General features: G+C 28.5%; 1 protein-coding gene across 1 annotated transcript in view; it reads left to right on the top strand.

Annotated features, from left to right (window-relative positions):
* Window positions 1-26,376, top strand: part of LOC411058 — a 78,282-nt gene extending 51,906 nt beyond the window's left edge. Inside the window, exons 5-11 of the mRNA XM_026440871.1 lie at window positions 435-731; window positions 6,092-6,206; window positions 23,478-23,541; window positions 23,615-24,220; window positions 24,291-24,401; window positions 24,482-24,717; window positions 25,936-26,376. Of these exons, the coding sequence (XP_026296656.1) occupies window positions 435-731; window positions 6,092-6,206; window positions 23,478-23,541; window positions 23,615-24,220; window positions 24,291-24,401; window positions 24,482-24,717; window positions 25,936-26,284 (1,778 nt within the window). The 3' untranslated portion in view covers window positions 26,285-26,376. The remainder of the gene's footprint in view (window positions 1-434; window positions 732-6,091; window positions 6,207-23,477; window positions 23,542-23,614; window positions 24,221-24,290; window positions 24,402-24,481; window positions 24,718-25,935) is intronic.
* The last annotated feature ends 211 nt before the right edge of the window (window positions 26,377-26,587 follow it).

Below are 26,587 nucleotides of genomic sequence, written 5' to 3'. Positions count from 1 at the left end.
TATCATGAAAGATTTGCTTAGTCGATAATTTTCAAATTATCTCCTAAATAATTTAAACAAGACAATATTATTTTTGATATTATTGAAACTTTCGCGCGATTAAAATTTTTCATACTTTTAGATAAAGAATTTTTACAACGATTATATACTCTCTTCTTGACAAAAATATTTTTTAAAAATATCATTGAAAATTATCATTAATCAATCGTTTCCATTACCCAAACTCAATAAACTTACGTTAAAAAATTCGTTCAAAATTTTCTTCTCTATCACAAAAAAAAATATATCCTTGATTTACTCATTTTTCATCAAAAAGTAATTCAAATTTCTATTAAAACTTATTAAACACGATCGTTCAAATCTAAATAAATCGATAAAATAATTTCCAGAAGGATTCGAGCTGACCATTTCTCTTCTCCTTTCTTCCTTTGCAGAGAACGCAGACTGTACCACGATTCGTTGTCGCGAGGGGCAGACGTGTCTGTCGGAGATGAAGTCGGGCCGGCCACGTTGCGTGACCTGCACCTATCGTTGTCCCCGGAAGCGGGAGCGCGTCCGGAACCGGACACACCGTGATCGAGACCCATCGGCGACCATGTTGTGCGCCACCAACAATATCACCTATCCAAGCTGGTGTCACATCGTCAAGGACGCCTGCGTTACCGGCTTCGTCCTCGAGACGCGACACGCCGGCCCCTGCAACGCCTACGACACCTCTCCTCTCTATATCGGTAAGTCCTCGACACGCGATTACGTAGATAACACGCGTTTACTGGTCAATGAATACTGTTGTTCCAGCCATAGTCTATTCAAATTATCTCTGTATTCGAGTAGTCGATGCTGAACGCGTACGTATTCGAATATTCGAATAATCCTTTTTCCTTCTTGATTTGTACATTATTATTGTCTCTTTTCCTTTCGTTCGTTTTCGTTTTCGAGAATATTATTAATGAAATCGATCGAAGTGAAATTGTTATGGTACAATTATACGAATTATTTGCATTACATCGTATGTCAATTAATAATAAACTTGTTATCACGTGAGAAATATTTATAGGAAAATTAATACGTTTGTTGTTATTTTAATTTTTTAAAATTCCTAATTAAAAAAATATATATATTATGTGTATTAATATAATATTGAACAATCAAGAAAAATTTACCATTTACAATTAATTGAAATGATTCAATTTTAGAAAATTTTAGATTCTAAAAAGTTACTTTTGAATTTGAAATCTGAATTATGGAATTCAAATTTATTAATACACGTTCATTCTATCTGAGAAAACGTAATCATTGAATAAGAGAAAAAATCAAAATTAAAAAATATCTTCCAAATCAATAATCTACAAATGTTTGCGCATCTATGAAGAATCTTCGAGAAAAATAAATCTACCAAACAAACATATAAAAAGCATTCAACGTAAAGCACTGGTGAAACCATTTCTACGATCCTAAAACAAAACCTTTATCTCGATCCTATTTCTTTAACACCTTAACTGTCAACCACGAGTACACTCCCAGCAAGTACGCGTAATTGATGCTGGCAGCCAACAATATAATCGTGTTTGTAAAAAATATAAATTTACATAAACGTTCGCAGTTCACAAATCAGAGCGGCGCAGAAAGGATAAATCGAAAGGGGAATGGAGGATGAAGCGAAAAGTGAAAAGATATAAGAAGAGGAGAAGGAACGATTAAAGAGGAAAAAAGTAGAACGCTGAAAGAGCGTCAACACGATTTCTCATCGAACGCTCTTCCTCTCCGTGCGTAGACGGTAACGGCTCGGCGGTCGACACTTCCATTCCGATTTCATTTCGCATTTAGCAAGGGATCGCCGATGTCGAGGGGCCGCGTTTCCCATGCCGTGATAAAGCGGGATACGCGTCTGGTCATTTATCTATTTCTCTCGGAGGCGTGGGCCATTCACGAGCCGTCTGTGAAGCAAGCGATCGTCGTAATCCAGCGTGGAATTCGCCTTGTTCGAGTCGCCTCTGAGAATATACGCGCCCACGCGCTCGCTTGTCTCGCCCGTTAAACACAGTCAATCGCGAAAACCCAGAGGAGAGCTAGCCGTGGAATTCTAGAGTTCCGCTTGCCGATGCCTTCCTCTCTCGCGTGCACTCTCGCGTTTCTTCTCGCAACGCTACGCTTCCCATCGTTGTGTTGTTACAACGTGGAAACAACGGGAGAGGAATCTCGACCAATTTTTTATTAAATTTTTATCGTATTTGTTCTTACCAATTTATTCCTTTTTCAATCTCCCTTCAATATATATTGATATATATTATTAGTAATTTTTCTTTTTTCAATATCTCTATAAACTCTCTAGTTTCTGTAGAAATTTAAGAAATCTTCTAATCTAATTTAATCCTGATATTTTCTCAAAATGTAGTTAAATATTGTTTAAACAAATGTTTAGGAAAGAATTAAAATCTTCGAGTTTCGTTTTATCGAAGAAAAAACAATTTTCTTTACGCTTTAAAGTTTTGAAAATTGTATGCAAAATTATTTAATAATGTATATAATAATTATAATATATGTATTTTTGAAAAGTTTCAATTTAAGGTTAGGTTGGATTTTTGCAAAGCGATTTGGATTATATATTTCGAATCGGATTTGAAATAATTAAAAAGTATCCAGTTAAAATTTATGGCAGTATGGATCTTTTTAACAGTATTTTCTTTCAAGGCCATTTAAGACTATTTTTGCCGTTGCCGTTGGTGTGTTACAATAAAATGGTTAAAAAAAAAATTCATATGCATGAGGAATGACAGTCACGACACAGGTCGAAACATGAATATGTGATCGGACCCTTCAAAAAATATTATCCAACTCGCTCTTGTCACTTTTTTTTTTTTTAAACGTATTCTCTTACGTTCAAATTCGGTGTCCGGTTTTCAAAAATTTATTTATTGCCTACCTCGAACGCAGTCTGAAAATATAAAGCACGATACGAAGTGACGGTTATACGGTATAAGGAAAAGTTGTTCAGAATATTATTCCTGACAAATATATTTCAAGGTCACCAAAAGCAACCAAGCGTGGCCTTTCCTATATAATTTCTATACGATTCTCTCGTATATTCTTCTTCTTTTTTTTTTTTTTCTAGTATAAGAATTACAACGAAAAAACTCGTAATCAATAATTTTTATATTTCTAAAATTGAAACGGAAGATATTGATTTGATTTTTTTTCAATTTTGCGAGAATTCATCAGAATAATTTTATTTTCTGATTCTATAAATACTCAATACAATAAAATTCAGATTTTATTATTATTTTGAACGTGTCTGTCTAAATTATGTTAAAAAAAGAAGGAGGGAGGGGGGGGGGGGAGAGAGAAAGAAAAGAAGCTTTTAAAACAATTCTTTCATTTGTTTCTGCCGATAAAATGCTTTTGTTCATGCACGTATGTGTGGAGAGAGAGACATTTGAGTAGACGTAGAAACCTGTTGCATGTCGCGCATAAACGGGAGAGTTTACGCATCAGCTTCCTTGCGTCGTGAATTATTCCGATTTTTATCTCAAATACGAGCCACGATTTTTTTTTAAACCGCGACGAAGAATTTATCGAACTCGTGGCATGCTCTATTTACCACATCTACGATATCAATAAAGCTTATATCAGCTTCTGGAATTGCCACCGGTATAAACTTTATTTTACCACGATCACGATCTCGTTAATATTGCCAATATCTATATTTATAATCTATTGCGCCACCGATATTTTTCCTACCCGTTATTAACAAGTTAGGAATGATTAAAAATTTTATTAAATAGAATAGACGAATACGGATGAATGGTAGTAGATATTTTATTATCGTTTATCATGAATTTCGTAAGCAACGAATAATCGCTAGTAAATAGAATTATTTGACGATGGCGATAAAAATCGTCAATGAATGTTTCGATCGTGCATCACAAGAAACGGATAATAAAATTGTTTTTCTCCTCCTCCTCTGTTTATTACGTTATTAAAGAACGAATATATGATAATTGTCGAATAAGAAATTATTCAATTCGAAGGCAATTAATTTGAAATTTGCAATTAAATTGCATCATTCAAACGTTTAATATAACGTACAAGAATATAGAATTTATTTATACGCGACTATTAAGATGCATAATGGAGAGAGCCCATTAAGATCATTCTCGCGCAATTGTATATAATAAAATAAACAAGTGAAATTACATATTGTAACGCTTAAAATTGTTTACAACGATTATAACATTGTACATTTTATCGTATCGCGCATCATATTTTGCAATTACAGTGAAAATAAACAAATAAATTTACGTAACGACGACAGTTTCCTACATTTCTATTCCCGTATATCATATTTTTCACGCGTTTATTATTTTCAATAATTGTTCTCTCGCACAATAAACGCATAGAGTATAAGCTCCTTTCTCTAAATTATAATGGGCGTAGAGTTAAACGAGAGTTTCTTTCATGCCGCAAATCCTCGTACATATATATATATATATATATATGTATATATATATATATATCGCAATTACATCAGGAAATAATACAATGACGGGTTCACTGTTACGCAAATTCTAAAAGAGATCGTGAACAGAAGCTTTTGAATAATTTGCATTGTCTTTACGCAGCAAACCATAAAGACGAAGTAACGGTGCAGCGTTTGGGTTTTGTTAGGTCGAGTGTAGATAAATTCAACTTCGTGACACGCATTCGGTGTTGAAATTTTTATTGAACGACAGTGAATAATATCGATGATGAATAACGCGTGGAACGTGGCTCGTTTCAACTGTCGATCTATACGTAAAATATTTATCGAAGTTGTATTGTGCCATATATTATTCTCTCTCTCTCTCTCTCTCTTTCTCTCCTCTGCGTGCAACAGCGAAATCACTTTCAATTTTTTCTATTCCTTTATTAATATATATATATATATATATATATATATATATATATATATATATATATATATATATATATATATATATATATTTATAAATTATTCTATATATCGTATTTTACATTGTGAATGAAAATAGTCTAAGTCGAAAGGAAAGAGATTTAATATTTATTGTGTGTTTGTTACGTCGACTCATATTATTAGATTGGTGAAATGTTATTTTCTGAAATAAAACTTTAAACGCGGTCTCTTTGAAACAGTATGTAATATTTCTAAAACGATGGAATAAAATTTCATAGGATATGATTAAAATGATTTCGAGTAACGTAAATGTTTTTTAATTCCAAAATGGAACGATTTAAAAATTTTTAAACCTATTTCTTTTTTTTATAAATCTATCAAAATACATATTATTATATATACATATATTTTAAAGTTTGTTTAAAAGTATCTTTTAATAAATATTCCTTATAAATACTTTGATTATTAAAAATTAAGAATCAAAATGAAACGTGCACGAACGTTAAAAGGAGCCAGCAATTAAAAAGATTAACTACATAATCGAAATCATAATAAATTGGAATAAATCGGTTCAATGTCACGTTCAAGAAAATTAAAATTTTATCCTTGCATCACGCCAATGTTAGATCTAAACTAAACAACTTAAATCGCGTGAAACTATTAGCTAAAAATATTACACAATTATTCTACGTCCTTACATATATCTTCCCCTTTACCCTACCGCCATATCGCTTATCCATTCGTCCATAACTATATGGTAGAAAGCAGAGATGAATTAACTCTCGCGTGTCATTTACAATTCAATTTCTCGTCCGCTCACGTGTCACGTCATCGATCAACAAGCACGATAATAACGATCAGGGGGAGAAGAAGAGAAGAAACGCATAAAATCATACGTGATAACCAGTTTAACGGCATTCATTATCGCCCACGATACAACAAATCAACCATAACCATAACCATACCGCAGAATCAAAGGAAAAAGAAAAGAAGAAGAAGAAGAATTGAGCAAAATCCAAGAGAGAGAGAGAAAAAAAAAATCTCACATTCATCCGATTCGTTTCGATCATCGGTCCAAGATAACGATCGAATTTCGCGGGCATATATCGAATCGAGGCGGAGCGCGATTCCAACAAGGATTTAATTTAATAACCACCCTTTTGCTTTGCCCCTTTGTTACAGAGGAGGACAACACCTCGAGCAACTATGGCGTCGATCTGGCGGACGAGGACGCGAGATTCGAGGACACGGAATCCCTATCGTACAACGGCCAGACCCATCGCTCTTTGGCGTTGTCGTAGCCCGCGATCGATCGATCGATCGGTCGATCCTCGATAAACCGACGCGATACACGGGTCGTGCGTTTTCCTCTCCGTAGGTGCTCGCTACTAATTAGCCAAGGAACCACAGCGGATCGGTGGAACGTGTCGCGGAGGAACACGATTTTATTACCGATTATTCCCGATTGTCTTTCCGTTCGGAGAAACGGATGATCGGGGAGGATGATCACAATAATAATATTATATTAAAAATTTCCAACGCGAAATAATTAATCGGAGAATTAAATTAACGAAACTTCGTTCGTTAGGTTAGGTTTAGATTGCGCGATTATTGGGATTATAAGTATTTCGTGTTGTAAGGTTTGATCTAGATCGAGATCGATATCAGGGGAAATGTCGCGTTGTGTGACATTTCCGGTCATCGTAGCTTCCGGGGAGCTTGGAGGAACGACACGTTTTCGAGGGCGGACAAGTCTTTTTTTTTTTTTTACGCTTCCTCTTTTCAGGAAGGTAAACACGCAATTTTGGGACGCCATCAAATATGGCGAGGATGGCGAGATTCGTGCCGGATTATATATAGATTAAGGGCAAGATCAGTATTCTTTTCTCCGTTTTCGGGAGGATTTCGAGGTTTCGCAGGTTCGTTCGCGCACACAGGCGACATTATCTCCCCTATCCCGCCCCCCCTCACTTCTTCTCTCGTTTTATTTTATTTTATTTTGTTTTTCTCTATCTCAGAAGGAAGCGGAAAGCCAACGAATCGAGACTAATTAACACTTTCGTGATCGAAGCACGCGATAAACGTGTGTTACATGAGGGTAACGTGTCGCGTTTGCTACCTACCAGGAGCCATTTAAGCAGGTTTGTATCTATTCTTTCGATGTACATATGATTGTTTCACGAATTTGTGTCAAGTCAAATTAGTTAATTATTTAAAATTGATCTTTCGAATCGATCTTTAGAGAGAGAGAGAGAACTTTTAACTCTTTAAGTCTTTGAGAATTGTACGGATCGTCATTCTTTTTTGTTTCGTTTCAACACGGTTTATTGTTTTATAATATTTGAGAATTGTCAATTTTTCTAACAAGAGAAATTGATCTGGTATTATTTATAAAAAAAAAAAATAAAAATTGGATAACGAATTTAGAATTTCCTTTGTATTCCAATTATTTTATTTGTATTTATTTATACAAATCAATTGAAACGAAAAAGAACTGTCTATACAACGAAATTTCCTTTTTATAAATGTAATATCTCTAAGTGATTAGATACATTTTATTAGTACGAATACGAGATTTGAAAAGAGTGTTAATATAATCCTAAACAGAGTTTCAATTTATGAGCATTAAAGGGTTAATAGTCTCATCGATTATCATTGTATTCCTTGTAAAAGAAAAGAAAAAAAAAAAGAAAAGTATTTCAGAAGTAACAACAAGTTTACAAATTCGATTTTCTGATATTTCAAGAGTACAATAAATCCTTGGTGTATCACACGTGAAATGTCCATAAAAGTTAGGCATAGTTAGTTCTATTATAAGTTGTAAATTGCTGTAAGTATTCTTTCGTCGTCTGTTTCTTTTTTCCTTCTTCTATCATCTTTTCTAGCATACTTTACTTTTATTCGAAAATTAGTTTTAATCGATTATACCACAGTGTTCTTTCTTTTGTATTAATTTATTATATAATGTTAAATTAATTTATTGTTCCAAGTAATACGAATGAACGAAATCTGTGCGTACGTGTGTGTGTATGAGAGAGAGAGAGAGAGAGAGAGATCGGAGAATCGTGTTGAACTTCAACATACCACCAATTTTATTCTTCTTTCGTTTCTCTTAACAGGATAACATGTACACAGTGTGAAGTTTGATTGCCAACACGTGAAATACACATACTATTATATCAATTATACACGTGAAGCACGTGAAATAGTATGTATAAATATACGTTACTTTATACGTTATTTCACGTGTGTTTCAGATACACGACACACATACTATTTAATAGAATTCTGTATATAGTTTACATTATGCTTGCATTATTTCGTAACGTAAGAGTCTCTCATCGATGCTATAAAAGGGAAAAACAATAAAAGTTAACTAATCAGCGAATTATCATTCACTAATCTCGAAATACTCTTTAACTCATGTATCACGAATAATCAAACTTAACCGATCGCAGCCAATACAATTGCACTGGCTCCTGATATTCAATATATCTAATTCGTTATCTATTTCGTGTCCTGTTCAATTGAGATAAATTAATCGCGAAAGTGTTAATGAACACTCGATGCAATCATTCGTATATTTCGACGAAGAATTTTCGATTCGATCTATTCGTATTATCTGTAATCGTTAAATGTCGTTCAAGAGTAGATCATTTTTAGGGCTCAATGGAATGGAAAACGCAGAACTAATATGAAACTTAAGATCTAATCATTATCGAAATTATTGCAAGTTGATTGGAAAGTTTCATAGTTTCTTTTTCTCAAAAAAACGAATAAATAATTATTAAGAAAATTTCTTTTGAGAGTATACATTTTAAAAATACTAATAATTATTTTTTTTTTAATTTAAGAAGGATAATTGAATTGCTAAATAAATCGTGATAAATTAAATAATTTATACGTATATTCAAAAATATTATTATTCAAAATAAAATATTCTTTGCAATATACAATTTAAAATTCTGAAAAAAATCTTTATTTATATATTTTTTTTACCTTCATAAAAGTATCTTCATCATCAACTAGTAATAGTAAAATTTAGTAGCAAAATTTTCCAATCAACTTTACAATTATATATCCATCGAAAACACTGTTTATTAATTAATACATTGCGTATAGCTTTCTGTTTAATAAATAAAATATTAAGAATATTAAGAATCGCGAAATTACGCTTACGTTGTACCATCACATGCATGATGTGTACACGAATTTTATTATCAAAATTTGAATACGACCAAAGACAAGTATCGTTCGAAAGAAAGTCAATGGTTCAATGATTAAATAACATTCTAAATGTCGAAACTGAACATATAATCGCAAGCCATTGTACAAGCGAAGACAGTTAAGTAATGTAAAATATTTGTCTGTATACGATAACTCGCCAGCTAGTCGTAAAGTGGTCAGCTAGAAAAAAGAATTTTTCAATAAAATTGCATCCTTGGGAAGGAAAATGAGAAAAATAAACGATAAAAGAAATTTTTGAGGGAAAGAGAAAGACTGAAGAAAACCTAAATAATGAATTTAAAAAAGCTTTATGGAATTGACGATAAATTTGTGGGACGAGGCTGTACGCAACGTATTAATGGATTTTACTTTGGGAAAGCTTTTGATTTAATGAGAAAAAGAACAGGTGAAAATATCCTTCTACGATAAAATGTTAAAGTTTTAAATTATTATTTATTTATTTATTGTAAATTTTTTTGTACATATTATTTTGCGAAATTTATCATTTGTTGCTATTTCTTTGAGTGCCTGTTCTTTTTGACCAATCATTTTAACGTTCAGAGTTATTTCACAAAATATTTTTACATTTTGGAACGAAAGATTTTTAATTACGAAAAATTAACAAACAAAATTTAGCTTAAATTTTTCACGAAGATGCTTTTTAAGAAAAATAATAATCGACAGTTTCTTTTGTTTGAAACCAGACAGATTAATTCTGTACGAATCAGTATTATTTAAACTTACGCGACGAAGGTAAATAGCTAGATAATCAACGAGAGAGTTAGATCAATATTAACTCTCAAAAAGCATTTGTTAAAAATTATTTGCTTTACGTACTATTATTTTTGTTTTACGCAATCAATAATAAAATCAAAAATTAAATATAAAATTTCAATTAAATTCATTCTCTAACTATATTTATTTTTTCATTAGAACCGTAGAATTATTCATATATTCGTATATAAAAAAAATTACGAAATTTAGATAACGATCAATAATCAAACCTATAATTTCTCATTTATAAATTTATTTTTCTCTTTATAAAAATAGCACAAAATTTATATAAAAATTTCAAATATTTAGCTATATCTTCCGCTATATATTTTAATTAATCCAACTATCTTTCAATCGTCAAAATTCAAGGAAAAAAGAAATATAATAATTAAATCGAAATTCCACGTGTAAGCAACGTGTCATTTTATTCTCGTGTACCAAGAATTTCATCCTGCCTCGACGAGGAAAATTTGCTCTCAAAAATGGCACTCTGAACGAACGCGACGTTTAAATTACCCGGTTTCTTTTTTTTTTTAAACGCGCGTACAATATTACACAGTCCATATCTTCGATATCAGCCCGTTACATTTTCGATCGTTCCAATGTGCCTCCAGTCTGGCGCCAGTAGAATTCCCATAATATTCGTACTTAATTTATGTTAGCTTTACGGCCTGCGTTAACAGCTCCGCTTATTCGCACACATTTTATTGGTTTATGATCACGTATCTCACATTTTTCCCCTCACACAGCGTTGTCAACCGCTTTACACGTGTCACCTCTCACCTACACGATCGTATAAATTATCGATTATTGCATCGATTCTGTAGATGGAAAAATCTTGGGACTGGAAAATTCAGGGAATGAGATCTAATTTATAGGGGAATGATAAGAGGCCACTTTGTCGATCATTTATTAATTTGTCTTTACGTGTGATCGTGTCATATGATTTTCGTGAAATACGATACTGCTGTTGGTTCAAATTAAATGGATGGTTTTGCAATTTTAAGATATATATATCGAAGCCAGAGAGATGAAGAATTCTTGGCATCTCGGGTAGCGCTTACTTCGTTTATCCCCCTATCAAGGTAGTGAAACGTAAAAGTATGTCAAGGATAAGAAATATTATATCTTTGAACGAATTGTAAATAATTTTCCGGAAGAAGCATTTTCGAGAAAGAGAGAGAAAAAAAGGAAACAATTGCAATGAATTTTTAATTATCGATTCGAGAAGTTTAATATCTTTTTTTTTTTATTCGTTAATGTTTCCTCTATTATTATTTATTACGTTTGCGAGAGTTTTCAATTTTTGTATAAAGTTTTTATTATATTAGAAAGAAATTTAAAAAAAAGAAGAGAGAGAGAGAGAGAGAGAGAGAGAGAAAATGTTCATAAAATTTTGTGCAATTTCGTTCGGACGAAAGTGTTTGTAGAGAATTGTATATTTTATTATTTATATAGAGAACGTGATTTCTATCTATCCTCTTTATTTTACTCTTTTCTTTTGCTCGACACAAACTCTGTCCCATGGGTCCGATTTTGCGGAATGCAAACTTCTCCATGGCCTACCATCCACGCGAAACAATTAACGTTCCTGACAGCCGCAAAAGTGTTCCAAGAAACGGGGAAACGTCGCGACACCCCGCATTGTAAAAAATACAAGATTGGAATTACTTTGCAATAACGCCAATTCTCGCTTAAAAAGGAGATACAATTATTCCTGAGATATTTTACAAGGAAACGCGTTTTCTTTTCGGCGTGTCTCCTTTACGCTGTTCGAATGCCCTTTATTTATCTATGTTAAGAATAACGAGACGCCTCTCTCAATAAGAAATTTTCACGAAATTTTCACGAAATAATTATACTCGTGTCGTATAAATATTCACAAGTTCGTAATATTTGAATAGGACTCTTACAATAAATAATTCTCCGTTTATCCACCATGTTTAAGATTCGTTTATATTTCTTTATTTTATTAGAGAATTCTACGTTATGTAATATTTTTTTAAATTGCATTACACGTTGTTCGAATAATGTTGTTCCTACAATACAATAATCGTATAGTCAATCGCGATATTTAAAATTCGAATATAATTTGTAAATAAATAAACTCGGCGTTTATTTCTATCGTTCCAAAAATCAAATTTTCGCGACGTACCACCAATTGATCATTTGCAACATTTTAAAAATTCCTTATCACTTTGATATTGATTAACACGTTTGGTTGTATTTAATATATAATTTGTAAACCTACGATAATTAATTTTTAAATTTTGAGAAAACGCAATACTCAATCTCGTTGATTTTCTACGATCAATTTCGAAATACGATATACGAAAGTAAATTACTTTTAATTCTTCGAAGAATAAGCGGGAACCTATGATACCTCTATTGTTGCAATCCGAATACATGAAACCAACCACGAAATAAAAAAAAAAAGAAAAAAAGAAGAAAAATTCCGGCCGGATAATTTCATTCTTGCGTGGTGACATGTGCGATGACATTAGAAATCCGAATGGCAATAAATTTATACTCATTTCGACATTTACGCGAGACCACTTGTGCAATTCGGTATTGGATATTTCTATCCAGCCTTTGTCTCATGTATTCTGTTCGCCTATTTCGAGGCTACGCGAACCGGAATGGACCGTATTTATCAGATGAGATCTGTCTATCGTCGTTAGAAGCAAGGTGCGGAAAAGCAAAACAAAAAAAAAAAAAAAAAAAGGGAAAAAAAGGAAAAAAAAATTATGTAAATGCACCGAAAAAAAAAAAAGAAAAAGGAAAAAAAAAAGAAGAACGCGAACGAGATATTCGCGACATTCGGTTCCAAACACCGAGTGTCTTAATTACCTGTGAACGTTTGAAATCGTTTTTTTTTTTTTTTTTAGATGGAAATGCAATTGTATGCGATAATATAGTTCCTGTATTATACATAACGTATATAATATAAATTTAATATACATAAATTATTCTATTAGTAGAGCTTTACACTATTCTAACAGTAGTACATTGTGCGAACCAAAAATTAAACGTCACCTTGATATGTCTGCCGTAATTATTATTTCGATAACGATTTAATATTATAACTCGCGAGCATATTGCATTGTAGCATTACTTTAAGCAGCGTTTACAACACAGCAGCTTAGGCAACTTTTGATCTGAATCGAAATTTCAAATTCAAAAAATACAAAATAAATATTATTATTATAAATAAATGATCCCTTTATCTTTACAAATATTTTTTCTAGCATTTAATAACCGGATGTAAATTATTTTTTAGAAGAAGAAATTGAAAATAATTATATCCTTTCTAACTTAATTTGTTATTCGAGAGGCAAGTTGCTTTAAACAACTTTTGACCGAGCAACCGGAACAAATTAACATTTTAATTGGGTAAAAATAAGTGGTTTGAGATCGGTTAAAAATTATTTCATGTAAACGCGGTCTTAATCGAAAGATTCTTTTAACAAATTGAACAAATAGTTAATTGAACGTTTAAAAATTATTTCGATTATTAATTAATATTTCGAAAGGACAATTTTGATCGATTTAAGATCAATCTATGTTCGAAACAGAAAGTTGCCCGATGTAAACGCGGCTTTAAGTGTCTGCTCGAAACTTTTCTCGGCAAGAGGCGCCGAAGACGATCAAAATAAGAGAAAGACAGCATACGGTAATGTCGAGCAAGGGACAATAAAGACAACCTACTAACGTTTCTCTTTCGATTAAGTTGTGATCAACATTGCGAAAGAAGAAAGATCAATGAAAATTCGATGCAAATTTTTCTTTACATTAGCGTTCTTTACACATCTAATTTTTAATTTTTCGGTAGAGGAGATTTTTATACTCGACTTTATAATTTTGAAATATTCAAAATTTCTCGTGATTTTGACAATGGACAAAACGACAATTGTTATCAAATTCTCTTAATTTCTTAAAGAAATAGTTTTGACTTATTCGAAAAAAATTATCATTCGTGTCGTTAATTCATTGTCGGAGAAAAAAAAAATTATTTCGAAAATGAATTTAGAAAATTATTTGTTCATAACATAATTTACAAAGAGTGAAAAATGTAGGTCACTTCGATCAGTGTATGTGTACTTGAAAAAATATGTTCGAATATTTTACTATGTTTATTATGTTAATTCTTTTAACTTTATTCCAATTATCTATGTACGATTATTATGTATTATAAAAAAAAATACGATCTTGTCAGTAACAATTGTAATGAAAAATCTCTACTAATGATATTATTATCGCATATTTAATTCTACTAGATATCGTAAATAAAATTAAATACCGAATAACGAAATTTGCCACTATTAGATAAAAAAAAGATATGTATATTGATTAGATATACTATCCAAGAAAGGAAAACGCGATATATCGTAAAGTAATTTAACGTGATTATTTGTAAATTTATATGTGTTCGAGTAATATAATTTAATATTTCCTATCGTTATCATTTTTTATTCATTGCAATACGAATTTAACGTATATTTTTATTTATTTTCGCTAAATAATTATTATTATATGGAATTTTATTTTAGATGTTTATAATAAATTCTATATATTTGATTCGTTGCTACGTTTAACTTATTTAATAACGAGAAGATATGAGATAATACTATAATCGGTTAAATTATAAACGTTGTTAGTATTCATCAAGACTGTGTTTCTAATTAATTTATTGCGATACTTGGTTTTAAAAATGTTGCCATTTCGTTTCGCGTAAGAAATCGATGCATATCATTAAAAAAATCGGCCATCGTTTCGTAATAAACTCTCTGCATTGATCAAGATAAAAGATAAATGTCATTTGCATATAAGAACTCGAACACAGATATTTCTCTACAATGAGAAATGATACCAACTTATATAAACTTCAAACTTGAAAAGTACATATTTCCTAAACTCGTTATCGTTATATATTTTGATATATATGATAAATAAATAAATATACCTTTGGTGAAACAATAAGAAAAAAAATGTAATGATACATTGACATTTTATTTCGTTTATAAATATTAATTCGATTTTTTAAAAATAAATTTGATGAAAAACAAATTTTTTAATATTAATCCAATTGTTTAGGAAATATATCTTGTAATATGTTGACAAAGAAAACAAGATTAACTCGCGTTCTATAAAAATGATATTTATCTAGAAAAATTTTACTTTACTTACTCTAAAATAATCAAACGTATAAGATTTTCTTTTTTCAATTGTGATTACTTCAGTGGCTGTAAAGAAATTTGAATCTTATGATGTTATATTACGAAACTATCTAAAATTTTATATCTACACATTGTATGTTAATAAAAAAGAATATAACACGTTTACGACGAAACTTACGGTATTAAACTTGTGATATAATATAAACGAAGAATATACCAATACTTTGATCTTTATTAATGAAAAGAGAAAAATAAATATATCTTTTTCTCACGAGGAAACGAGAAAGTAAAAAAAAAAAAAAAAAAAAAAAGATTAAAGAACGCAATAATCGAGTCTTTTTCTTTTTTTTCAAAATTCGAAGCTTGAGCTGATATTCGAATATCGATAAAAAAAAAAAAAAATAGAAAGCGAAAAATTACAAGACAAATAAATTAGAATAGCACAACCTCTATAACACGATATACATTTTTAATTTACGTTGATATTTCTACGGTTATAGCTTAAGTTCAAAGATTGCGATTGTCTATATGCGATTTTCCACAGCACGTGTCCAACGTATCGCATGATTCACGTAAAATCTGTATAATTTAAGGCAAGATATAATAGGTGATAAAATAGGAAGCCCGTGTAAATTAAATTAAATGTCTCTTAGCTTCCAAACTTTTTAAAAAGTGATGAAGAGAGAATAAATAAATAAATAAATAAATAAATAAATAAATAAGTAAATAAATGAAAAGAACGTGTAGAGAAATTGAGAAACGCGAAGCAATGGAACGATTTTCTCGAAGAAGAATGTTTCAAAGATAAAACCCATGCACTTCTGCGTACCTAAAATAATCGACAGTAATCATTGTAAAGAATATATAATGCGTCGAAAATGCGGTCGTAAATTGTGCAAACGTATACAGGATAGCGTAATAATCATTGATTAATTTCTTAAGTTTCGAGAATGCTTTATCTAGGCGGTAAACGAAATGGGTATAACTTATAAATAAATTGAAACGAAGTAAATGAAAAATAAATTTATATATGTATACATATTATATATATTTACGAGAACGATCTATCTATGTATACATGTACCGCGCGTATATGTGTATATACATATGTGTTTGTATGTGTGTATGTGAATGTATATACATACATATACATATATATCGGTTAGCAACTACTTTCAAGACTGTGGAACATCATAGGTGTTATAAATGTTTAAATAAATTATTATAACGTGGCAATCAATTATTTCTATAATTATTTTTTCAAAACCCCTTTTGAATCCAAATTCTTCCCTTTAATTTAATAATCAAACATGTAATAAGAAAAATTATTCGATCAAAGCATTGTTCTTTACACACAATTGATTATATTATTGAAATATTTCTAAAAAGTCTAAGCTAATTCAAAGAAATCTATCTTTTATAATAAGAAATTAACGTATTTTTGAAAACTAAAATTGCATTTATACTCTATTCTTTTTTATTTCTTTATTTATTTTTTCAACTATTTATTTATTTATATATTTAGTAAATTATTCATGTATTAATTATTTAATTATTATAATTTATAATAATAATTAATCACATATAAACAAGAAGAGCAAAAAAGGATAAAAGGAAGGACAAAAAAGATAAAAATATAGTAATCAGCGCCATCTCTAGAAACCTGTAGATGAAATATAGAAAAGGATAAAAAATAGTAGGAGAAAGATAGAGATAGAATTGATTGTCAACGCCATCTTTTAAGTGTTAAAGACATTATTTTAAAGGTAAGATAAAGTAGTATTACAGAGATTCTATGATAGAATTGAACATCAGTGCCATTTTTTTGAATTCTTTTGAAAATATCTCCAACAAAGAAATAGTGTTAATAATCAATTCTTATTTTATCTCTATCCCTTTTCTATTATTTCTTCTTATTTATATTAAAATTCATGCAATCATGATATTGATATGTGATTAATTTTTTTTTTTTTTTATTAATCTACTGATTATTGAATATAATTCATGCATCGTTTTCAAATCACAAATATTAAATCACAAATAAGAAAGACAAAACATACTAACATCTAATAGAACTTTACATCACTGACACACATATCCTGAAATTTTGATATCAAAATATCAAAATTTCAAAAAAGAATAAGTAAAGGAATAAGTATTTTTTACAACATAGCATGCTGTGATCTAATTATACTATTTTACCCATTAATCATCTACTTGTCTACAATACATTGTATCTACTTAATTAACATTCTTGATTATGCATACACTTAATTTTAAATAAATTACTCAATCAATGTTTTTTATGATATAATCTTCTATTCTCGTAAAAGATATTGAAATAAATTTAAATATTAAAACATTTCAAACATCCTATCCCATTCTATCTAAATAAGAAAAAGTTTTTTCTTATTCCTATCTACATGAAAATTAAATATTTTATTTATAAATCTTGCCTGTCAAGAATTTAAAAGATTTGTTTTTCATATCTATCATTCATATCTACATTCACTACATTCATATGAATAACTTTATAATTTTTACGAATTTATGATATGATATGTGAACTAAAGAAAATGCAAATGGAGATATACAATGAAAATAAATACTACAAACAAACAAACTGAACAAAATTATATAGCTATCAAATTAAGGATATGTGGTCGGAGAAAATGAAGTAAGTATGTGCTAACTAAAAATGAACAAAGTTATGTAATTATTAAATATTAAGAATTTGATTGTTAAAAGTAGTGAAGAAGTTATGAAATAACAAACAACTGATGAACAAATGATCATATTGCCTTGAAAAATAAGAATATTATTTCGGCAAACTTTGGATCAAGAGGAAATCAATAGGAAAAGCGGGAAAAAAGAACAAATCATCACATACATATATCACTTATAAAACTAACAAAAAAACTAACTAAATGTTTCTTTGAATCCATTTAAATTTGAAGATTTATAAAAAGGAAAAAATAATAGTACATTCCTTCTGTACTATTCTATTGAAATAATTCTAAAATAATTTATACAATATAATTAATGAATTTCAATAATAGATAATCAATTTTGTAAATGAAATATTATTTTTAATTATATTGTCTTCTATTTATGTTTTTTTAATTCGTACCTGTAATAAATTCAATTAGTAAACACAAAATAATTTATTTCCCTCAGAAAGGAAACATTGATTTCTGAAAAAAAAAAAATAAAATTAATAAAATATTGTTATATAATTTATAATTTTAAATAAAGATATTTATCCATAAAAAAAATAATTTTTTAACATCTTCATAAGAAGATGCTAAAAAAAAAAGAAGATGAAAAATTAATTAAAAAAATAAATCATCCACTCAATGTAAACCGAACAAACCGTGAGTGGTATATTTTTTCTACTTCGCAACACTAATATACTAAATTTAAAAAAAAAACACGAAGAGTGCTTTATTGTATTTGGAATGCAATTATTGATCAACAAAAAAAAAAAAAGAAAAAAAAAGCATACATTCTCAATAACTATTGTTTTAACTATTTAAGGAATTCTAATAAATTAATTTATGCACTCATTTTATTATACGCAACACTAATAACGGAAGCTTGCAATCATATGAAAGATTGCTGTTGTACAACTTTCTTTGTTGCAATCACAAAGAAATTAATTGTAATTGATGATCCAGAAACAGAATTATGCTTCTGTAATGGGCAATATTTGACGCAATATTATAAAAAAACGCGATCAACACAATGCTAATTCTTAAAGAAAATTAAATCCAAAATTTACAATTACAAATTATTATATAAATGCAAAATTACTTCAAATATTTCGATATTATAAACGTAAGTCCAAATTAAAAAAAAGAAAAAAAATAGTCTAAATCACAATCAAAGTAATTAAAAATAATCGTAACATTTTTCAACGTTACAACAAACGCGATGAACATTAATTCAAAAAAGACGAAATTTATAAACATGATTCTAAAATTCGAAAAAACCGTAATTCATTTGTATCGCAACACTAATAAAAAAAATCGCGATGCCCATGATGAGAGTACGTAGATGATGGGCCAGCATGCAAATGGCCAGACAGCACAACAACAATTACTACGTATTACTAAAACGAGCACAGTGACAAAATAGTAACAATGACTTCCCATTCTTCAGATCCAAAGAAAGATCCAAAAAATGAGGAGCCATTCGTTGCAGCCCCTCTTCGTGACAGTTTGTCGAAGCCTCTTCGGTCTTCCTCCTTCGGGCGCGATGCCCGCTGAAACTTAAATCTAGGCTCGAGATTCACTAATCGTAAACCAAAGAAAAAAAAAAAAAAAAAAAGAACTAAATCGCGGAAGCTAAATGCATGGACGACCAACGATCGCAATGATCGTTCTTCGTACATGCACAGAATCTCGAGCGCAACGTTCGTTTCGAAAGCAAATCGCGACCGCGACCGCGAAACTCGAAAAATCGATGAGCAAAGCCAGAGACGAGCAGCAATAATCGTCCATTCGTCTCAGCTTTTCCCTCGATTTCTCAAATTTTGTTCCCTGAAACAGATTGTCACGCGAAAACGCGCCTACCCGATCAGAGACTGTGACAACCTGCCCGGCCCTACCTACTTACAATTAAACAGACACACCAGAAGTATACTACCTATCCTACCTAGTCCTATATTTAAAAAATGATGCAAAACAGGCATACCAACACACTCATTCCACGATTCTCACGCATAACACCCGGGCGCAAAAGCCTAAACTAAGCGTCCCGGGACACCTCCGACACCCGAGCTTGGCACACTACTTTCACACTCTAAGTGTACGTACCATTTTCCTGAAATCGACTGAGGATGGCTAGTGATCATTGCGTGGAAAATACATAATAATGAAATAAATAAATAATGTGAAATAAAATATTAAGATTTGAGAGCAAGATTGATTATTATCAATTAATAAATCATATTTATTATCATAAATTCTGATTAAAGTAATAATTGTTAATAGACTTATAACGACGCAATTCCACGGCCTAACCACACACACATATACAGTGGAAAATACGTCGTGCACGATACACTAACGCATCATCAGTCGCTGAGAAATTTTTATAAATTTATTACAACTAAAGTCATCGTGCCCATAGCCTTTTTCTCACCCAAGTGGCATCTGAGCACGTGAGTGAGATCCTGGCAATGAACACGGAAAGGATTAAATCTGAAAATCCTGAGCTAAAAATTGATATAAATTGATATAAATAACGATCTAATAAAGTTTTTTGTTGTTTTATATTTGACTTTTTATCAATGTAATAAATTGTTGATATTTTATAAAAAAGAAATTATTAATTAAAAGGGAATATATTTATTGAAAAAGAGATTGAAATATGAACTTAATGAAAATAATGACTCGAAATTAAATATTTTAATGTAAATATCCTCAGGCGATTTTTCATCAAAGTATATTTTCGAAAATATGAAAGAAGCATTCAAAATTTGTAACTTTGATTTCAAAATCTACCTGTCGCGAAGTGTCTTCTTGCATATAATATTTAATACATTTTCAGACAAGAAAAATAAAACTATTTATTATTATTAATACTATCTTGAAAATCAAGTAACTAAATTATTAAAATTCATGAATTGAAATTGAAATTCATATATTTAAATATTTGATATTTGCAAATATTAATATATAATAATATAATAATTTGATTTATAATTTATTTTTAATAATTTAGATGAATAAAATGGAAAATTAGTAATATTTAAAAAGACAATATACAAGAAGACCTAGCCTGAACTAATAAATAAAACATAGAAAAAGAAAATGTTATTATTCATGAGTATAATATATACTCATGGTCACTGTGCTCGTGCAAAATTCTACGTATACAACCAATCATTCTGTCGATTTGGATCTTTCATCCTACGACATGATTGAATGATTGGAGGAACCAAAAAGCATGCGACTCACCATTAGATGCGAAGAATCTGTATTTCTATCAGTTGTCTTCCTTTATTGTAAAGTATCTGTAACAAAAAAGAAAAATATGTATAATAAAAAATGGGAATAAAATGGAATATTATAATTTACAATGTGACAAAAATTGAAATTCTAATAAATATAATAATAATGAATAATGATAATAAAAATAAATCTAATAAGTATAGTAATAACAAAAATTGAAATCTTTAAATAAAAATTTAAAATTTTCTATTGATTCTGCTGGTTCTATTTTTCAATAGTATAATTCAAAAATATAAAAATTTAAATAGAAAAAAAGATAATTATCTCTTTATATAAGAGATGATCTTATTCTTTTGAGAGAAGCACTGATTCTATCTTATATATATATCTATAATTTCAACAAATTATCTGGTCAAAAAAGAAATTAAATCTAAAATAAATATATAAAATGAATAAAAAGAAAAAAAATGTATAAAAGATTAAATTAAAATATTGAAACTAAATAATCTAATTCAAATTTTATTTTAAAAACTTATAATAATGATAACTCTAACAATCAAATGGATAAAAAAAAATAAATTATTCCAAAAAAATGATCAATTATATTAATATTCAATAAACAATTAAACAAATATTTAATATTATATTAAATATATATATATGTGTGTGTGTGTGTGTGTGTGTGTGTGTGTGTGTGTGTGTGTGTATGTGTGTGTGTGTGTGTGTATGTATTAATGAATAGTAGTTTAAAAATTAAAAAAAATAACTGTTAAATAAATATTATAAAATAAGTACATCACACACTTAAAACGAAGAACCTAATCGTCACGAGTTTCGACAACAAAATGACGCCTTACTAAGCGATTTCAATATGTCGAATTATAAATTGGAGAAGGGATATGTTTAATAATTCGACAAGTCGACAAGAAATGTCAACAATAATATAACGTGAATCGTCAATTTCCTAGAAGAATAGTTTATAAGAAATGTTTTCAAGCTTCAATGTAAGATCAAAACAGAAATAACACGATTATTATGATTTTAACATAAGGTAATATCGTACGAATAAATACATTTAGAAAAGAAATACACATACACACAAACACATATATATGTACATATATATATATGTATATATGTATGTATAAATTGATCATAATTAACTATTTATTCTTATCTCTATATATAAAAAAACAAAAGAAATGTATAATAATTATATTTCTCTCTTAAAATAAGTAAAATCTTATTATACTTACACAAAAATTCATGGTTATTTCTTAATTTTCATCCATGCAATACTTTCAAAGCCATCACGTCTTCGAAGCTTCCATTAAACGATAATTTATCACAAATATTTGATACAATAACAAACAAACAAACACATATTAATAAAGTAAAACTTAATAACTTAAAATTAAACTTAATAACCGTAAAATAATACTTTAATAAGTAAAAATTTTATGTAATTACACTTTTCTACCGACGAAATGCAACTTGTTACCACAATTTTCAATTGTAAACTGACATGCGCAATATGATGCGCATTATGATGCGCATTATAATGCGCACTATAATGCGCATTGATTCGTTTCACTACTAAAAATGTTAGCGATTTTCTAATTGGCTAAAACAATATTCTTTATTCATTCCAGCAGCGCGAAAATTGAAATATAATATATTATATATTTAATTGATTTTGAGATTTTTATAGATTTTACCACAACTAAAAATATAATAAGTATAGATTATTAGAAATAATTTAATATAAAAATTATTAAAATAATAAAAGAATAATATATCTATTATAATAAATCCAAATAAATCTTTTATATTGGTCATAATTTATTATTCTTATAACATAAATAGATTATTTCAAAAAATCATCGACATTACAATACAAAATTACAATAAAATATGAAATATTAAATATTGAATCTTGTATTTTATTATATAAATTATATAAGTTTATTTTGATTAATATTTTTCTAAATTTAAGATTATAGAATGTTAATACAAATTATAAGACTACAAAATTTTCTATGTACTTTATTTATAATATTATTAAAATTTAATTTTAATACCAAATATATATATATATATTTTTGATTATTTAGATTATTATTTATATCATAACTTATTTTAATAAAATTTATTTGACATTAAGGCAGCAGCTTTCATATTGACTGCACACAGACATCTGATAGCTTCAATTCTTGAATCGTGTATATACATTTTGAAGGTTATGTTCATTAGATCAGTTTATAAACAATAGTAAAGATTGTTATAAAAAAATTAATTATTAATTAACAATAAAAATGAGTCAAATAAAATGATTAATATTTTATTTTAATCTTAGAAATTTTGCAAATTGTTGCAAATTATTAATGTACATAAAGAGCAATAATAATTTTTATAATTCATGTAATACACAATTAACATGATGTATTTAAGACTTATCGTTACTTTTTGTATTTTTCATTTAAGTTATACTTGGGAGGTTTGTATAAACATATTTAATTTTATAATTTTCGTATATATTTTATTGTCATTATGAAATCTAACCTTTTCAGATATCAGAAAATTTTGCTAAGACAGGGCATTCAAATAATTGGGCAGTTTTGGTCGATACTTCACGATTTTGGTTTAATTATCGTCATGTAGCAAATGTGTTGTCCATTTATAGAAGTGTTAAACGCTTAGGTATACCAGATTCACAAATTATTCTAATGATAGCAGATGACATGGCATGCAATCCGAGAAATCCCAGGCCAGCTACAGTTTTCAATAATATCAGACAACATATTAATGTTTATGGAGATGATGTAGAAGTAGATTATAGAGGATATGAAGTTACTGTAGAAAATTTTGTGAGATTATTAACTGGGCGATTAGCACCAGAGACACCAAGATCCAAAAAACTATTAACGGATGAAGGATCTAATATTTTAATTTATCTTACTGGTCATGGTGGGAATGGATTCTTAAAATTCCAAGATTCTGAAGAAATTACTAGTAAAGAACTCGCAGATGCATTAGAACAAATGTGGCAGAAAAGAAGATATCATGAAATATTATTTATTGTTGATACTTGTCAAGCAAGTTCAATGTATGAGAAATTTTATTCTCCAAACATTCTTGCAGTTGCATCTAGCCTAGTAGGCGAAGATTCACTTTCTGTGAGTCATTAAGATTATTGCTATGCATATTTCTTTGATCATTACTAATATTCTTTCATTTTATTTGTAGCATCATTTGGATCCTGCCATTGGCGTTTACATTATAGATAGATATACATATTATGCATTGGACTTTTTAGAAAAAGTAGAACCATCTAGTTCCAAAACATTAGGAGAATTTGTAAGTTATATAGAAAATAATTTTTAAATTAAAATTGCATTTATTATATTAATAAACTACTATTTTAATTCTTTATTCAGCTCAAAGTATGTCCTAAGCATTATTGCTTATCAACAGTAGGAGTAAGAAAAGATTTATTTAGAAGGGATCCTAATAAAGTACCGGTCACAGATTTTTTTGGATCATTGAGGCCTGTAGAGTTAACTACGAATATAATGACTGTTTTGCCCGTGAAAGTAAATAAAACAAAAACAATCGAACCGGAAAGGAAATATTCTTATGTTCCACAATTTCCAGATGTATCAAAGTTTACGTGATTTATACAGAAATAAATATAAATTTCCTAAAAAATTATATTTGTTTTTCAAATATTTAAATAAAAAAATAAAATAATTAAATATTTAATGTTAATAAAAAAAGGTATTTCCTAAAATTTTTTGACTAATTTATTATATTACCATTTCAAATATATTTAGAAAAACTTAATATATTTTTACATAATATTTCATTAAGAAAATTAAAAAAATTAAGGAAAATATACATATGTTCAAAAAAATATAGTAATAAATTCGTATATAAGATAATGCAATATTATTAAAATATAATGCTATTAAAACATGTAATATTTATAGAATACGTAATATTATACACTTATTACATAAATTTCAAATTAAATTTTACAAAAAAAGTATATAATATTTAATTTCTTCGATCTAATAAATCAATCATTCATATATTTTATAATTTAAAATTATCTTTAAAAATCTCATTATAAATATATTTCAAATATATGAAATACATCTTACTCGTCATTGAAACATTGCCTTGCCCTACAATCATAAAAATGATCACGGTCATAACTAAATTACCGAAACTATCTTTCGATGCCAAGAATTAATAGTATAAGCACTTTATGAAAAAAATTTATTGTTCATAACATCAATAATGTTTCTTCGTATTGTATTATTTCTACGTATTGTATCTATGAATATGATAGATGTTTATGTATATACGTATATATAAGTCACATAAGTATATAAGTATGATATCAGACATCCTCTAGATTCTAAACGTTAGTCAAGAAAACGCGGCTGATAGCATCGCGCGTTGTTAATCAATCTAATCGTGCGCGGACGAATTTGGAAATCATTGAGATTTTAAAAAAAAATTCATTATTTTTCAAAGTTAGTATATTAATTATATATATATATATTTATACTTTTAATTATATTTAATTACAGTTAAAACATTTTTATATTTTATATTGAAACTAAATAAATATAATTTTCTCATTTATAATTTGGTAAGTAAAATATCACAATAGTTATTACATATTGTATTTCAGATATTTTTTAAATTTTTCAAATAATTTTTTTTTTTTTCAAAACCATTACATTATTCAATAAATCTTTTATGATTGATTTTTTGTTTTTTTTTTATTAAATAAATCAATATAATATTAAATAACATTTTAATGTAAAAAGTGTTAAAATTACTATTAAAACTACTAATTGACAATCTATATTTTTTTTTTGCAGATGCGTTTCTGTGGTATCTACTTGATAGTTATTTTTACTCTCTGCACACCGTCCTCGTCGTTCAAGCTAAAACCGAATTATATCGAAGTGTACGACATTGACGACAATACCTTAAAGCAATTACCTCCTCAAGATCCTGCATTTCATTCTTTTCCAACGATACCTACTGTTCCACTTATCCCTACATGTATGGAAAAAGGATATTTCAGGGATCCTTTCAACTGCAAAAAATTTTACTATTGTCGATACGTGAACGCTGTTCCAAAAGGTTTTTACTGTCAAAATGATTTGATATTTAACACGATTACCGATCAGTGTGATAAACCTAGCTTTGTAGATTGTTGATTAATATTGTATTCGTTAGAAAAATTTGTAGTACAAATATTTTTGACTGTATGATTTTATTTATTAATTCTCATGTATGTATTATTTAAGAATTATGAATAATCTATGTCTTCAATGTTATAATATTAATATTTATTTATTATATCTTAAATGAATTTATTTGTGATATAAGTTTGATAAATATTATTTAATAACTAATATGTTATAAAATATCTCTCTAGGATAAATATATATATATATAAAATATTATTTGTTTTCATTTATTATTGAATAAAAAAAAAAAATAAATTGAGGAAGTTAATT

This window comes from Apis mellifera, linkage group LG5 (assembly GCF_003254395.2).
Source record: "Apis mellifera strain DH4 linkage group LG5, Amel_HAv3.1, whole genome shotgun sequence".
Classification (NCBI taxonomy): Eukaryota; Metazoa; Arthropoda; class Insecta; order Hymenoptera; family Apidae; genus Apis; species Apis mellifera.
This window is presented reverse-complemented; position numbering and strand designations above follow the sequence as displayed.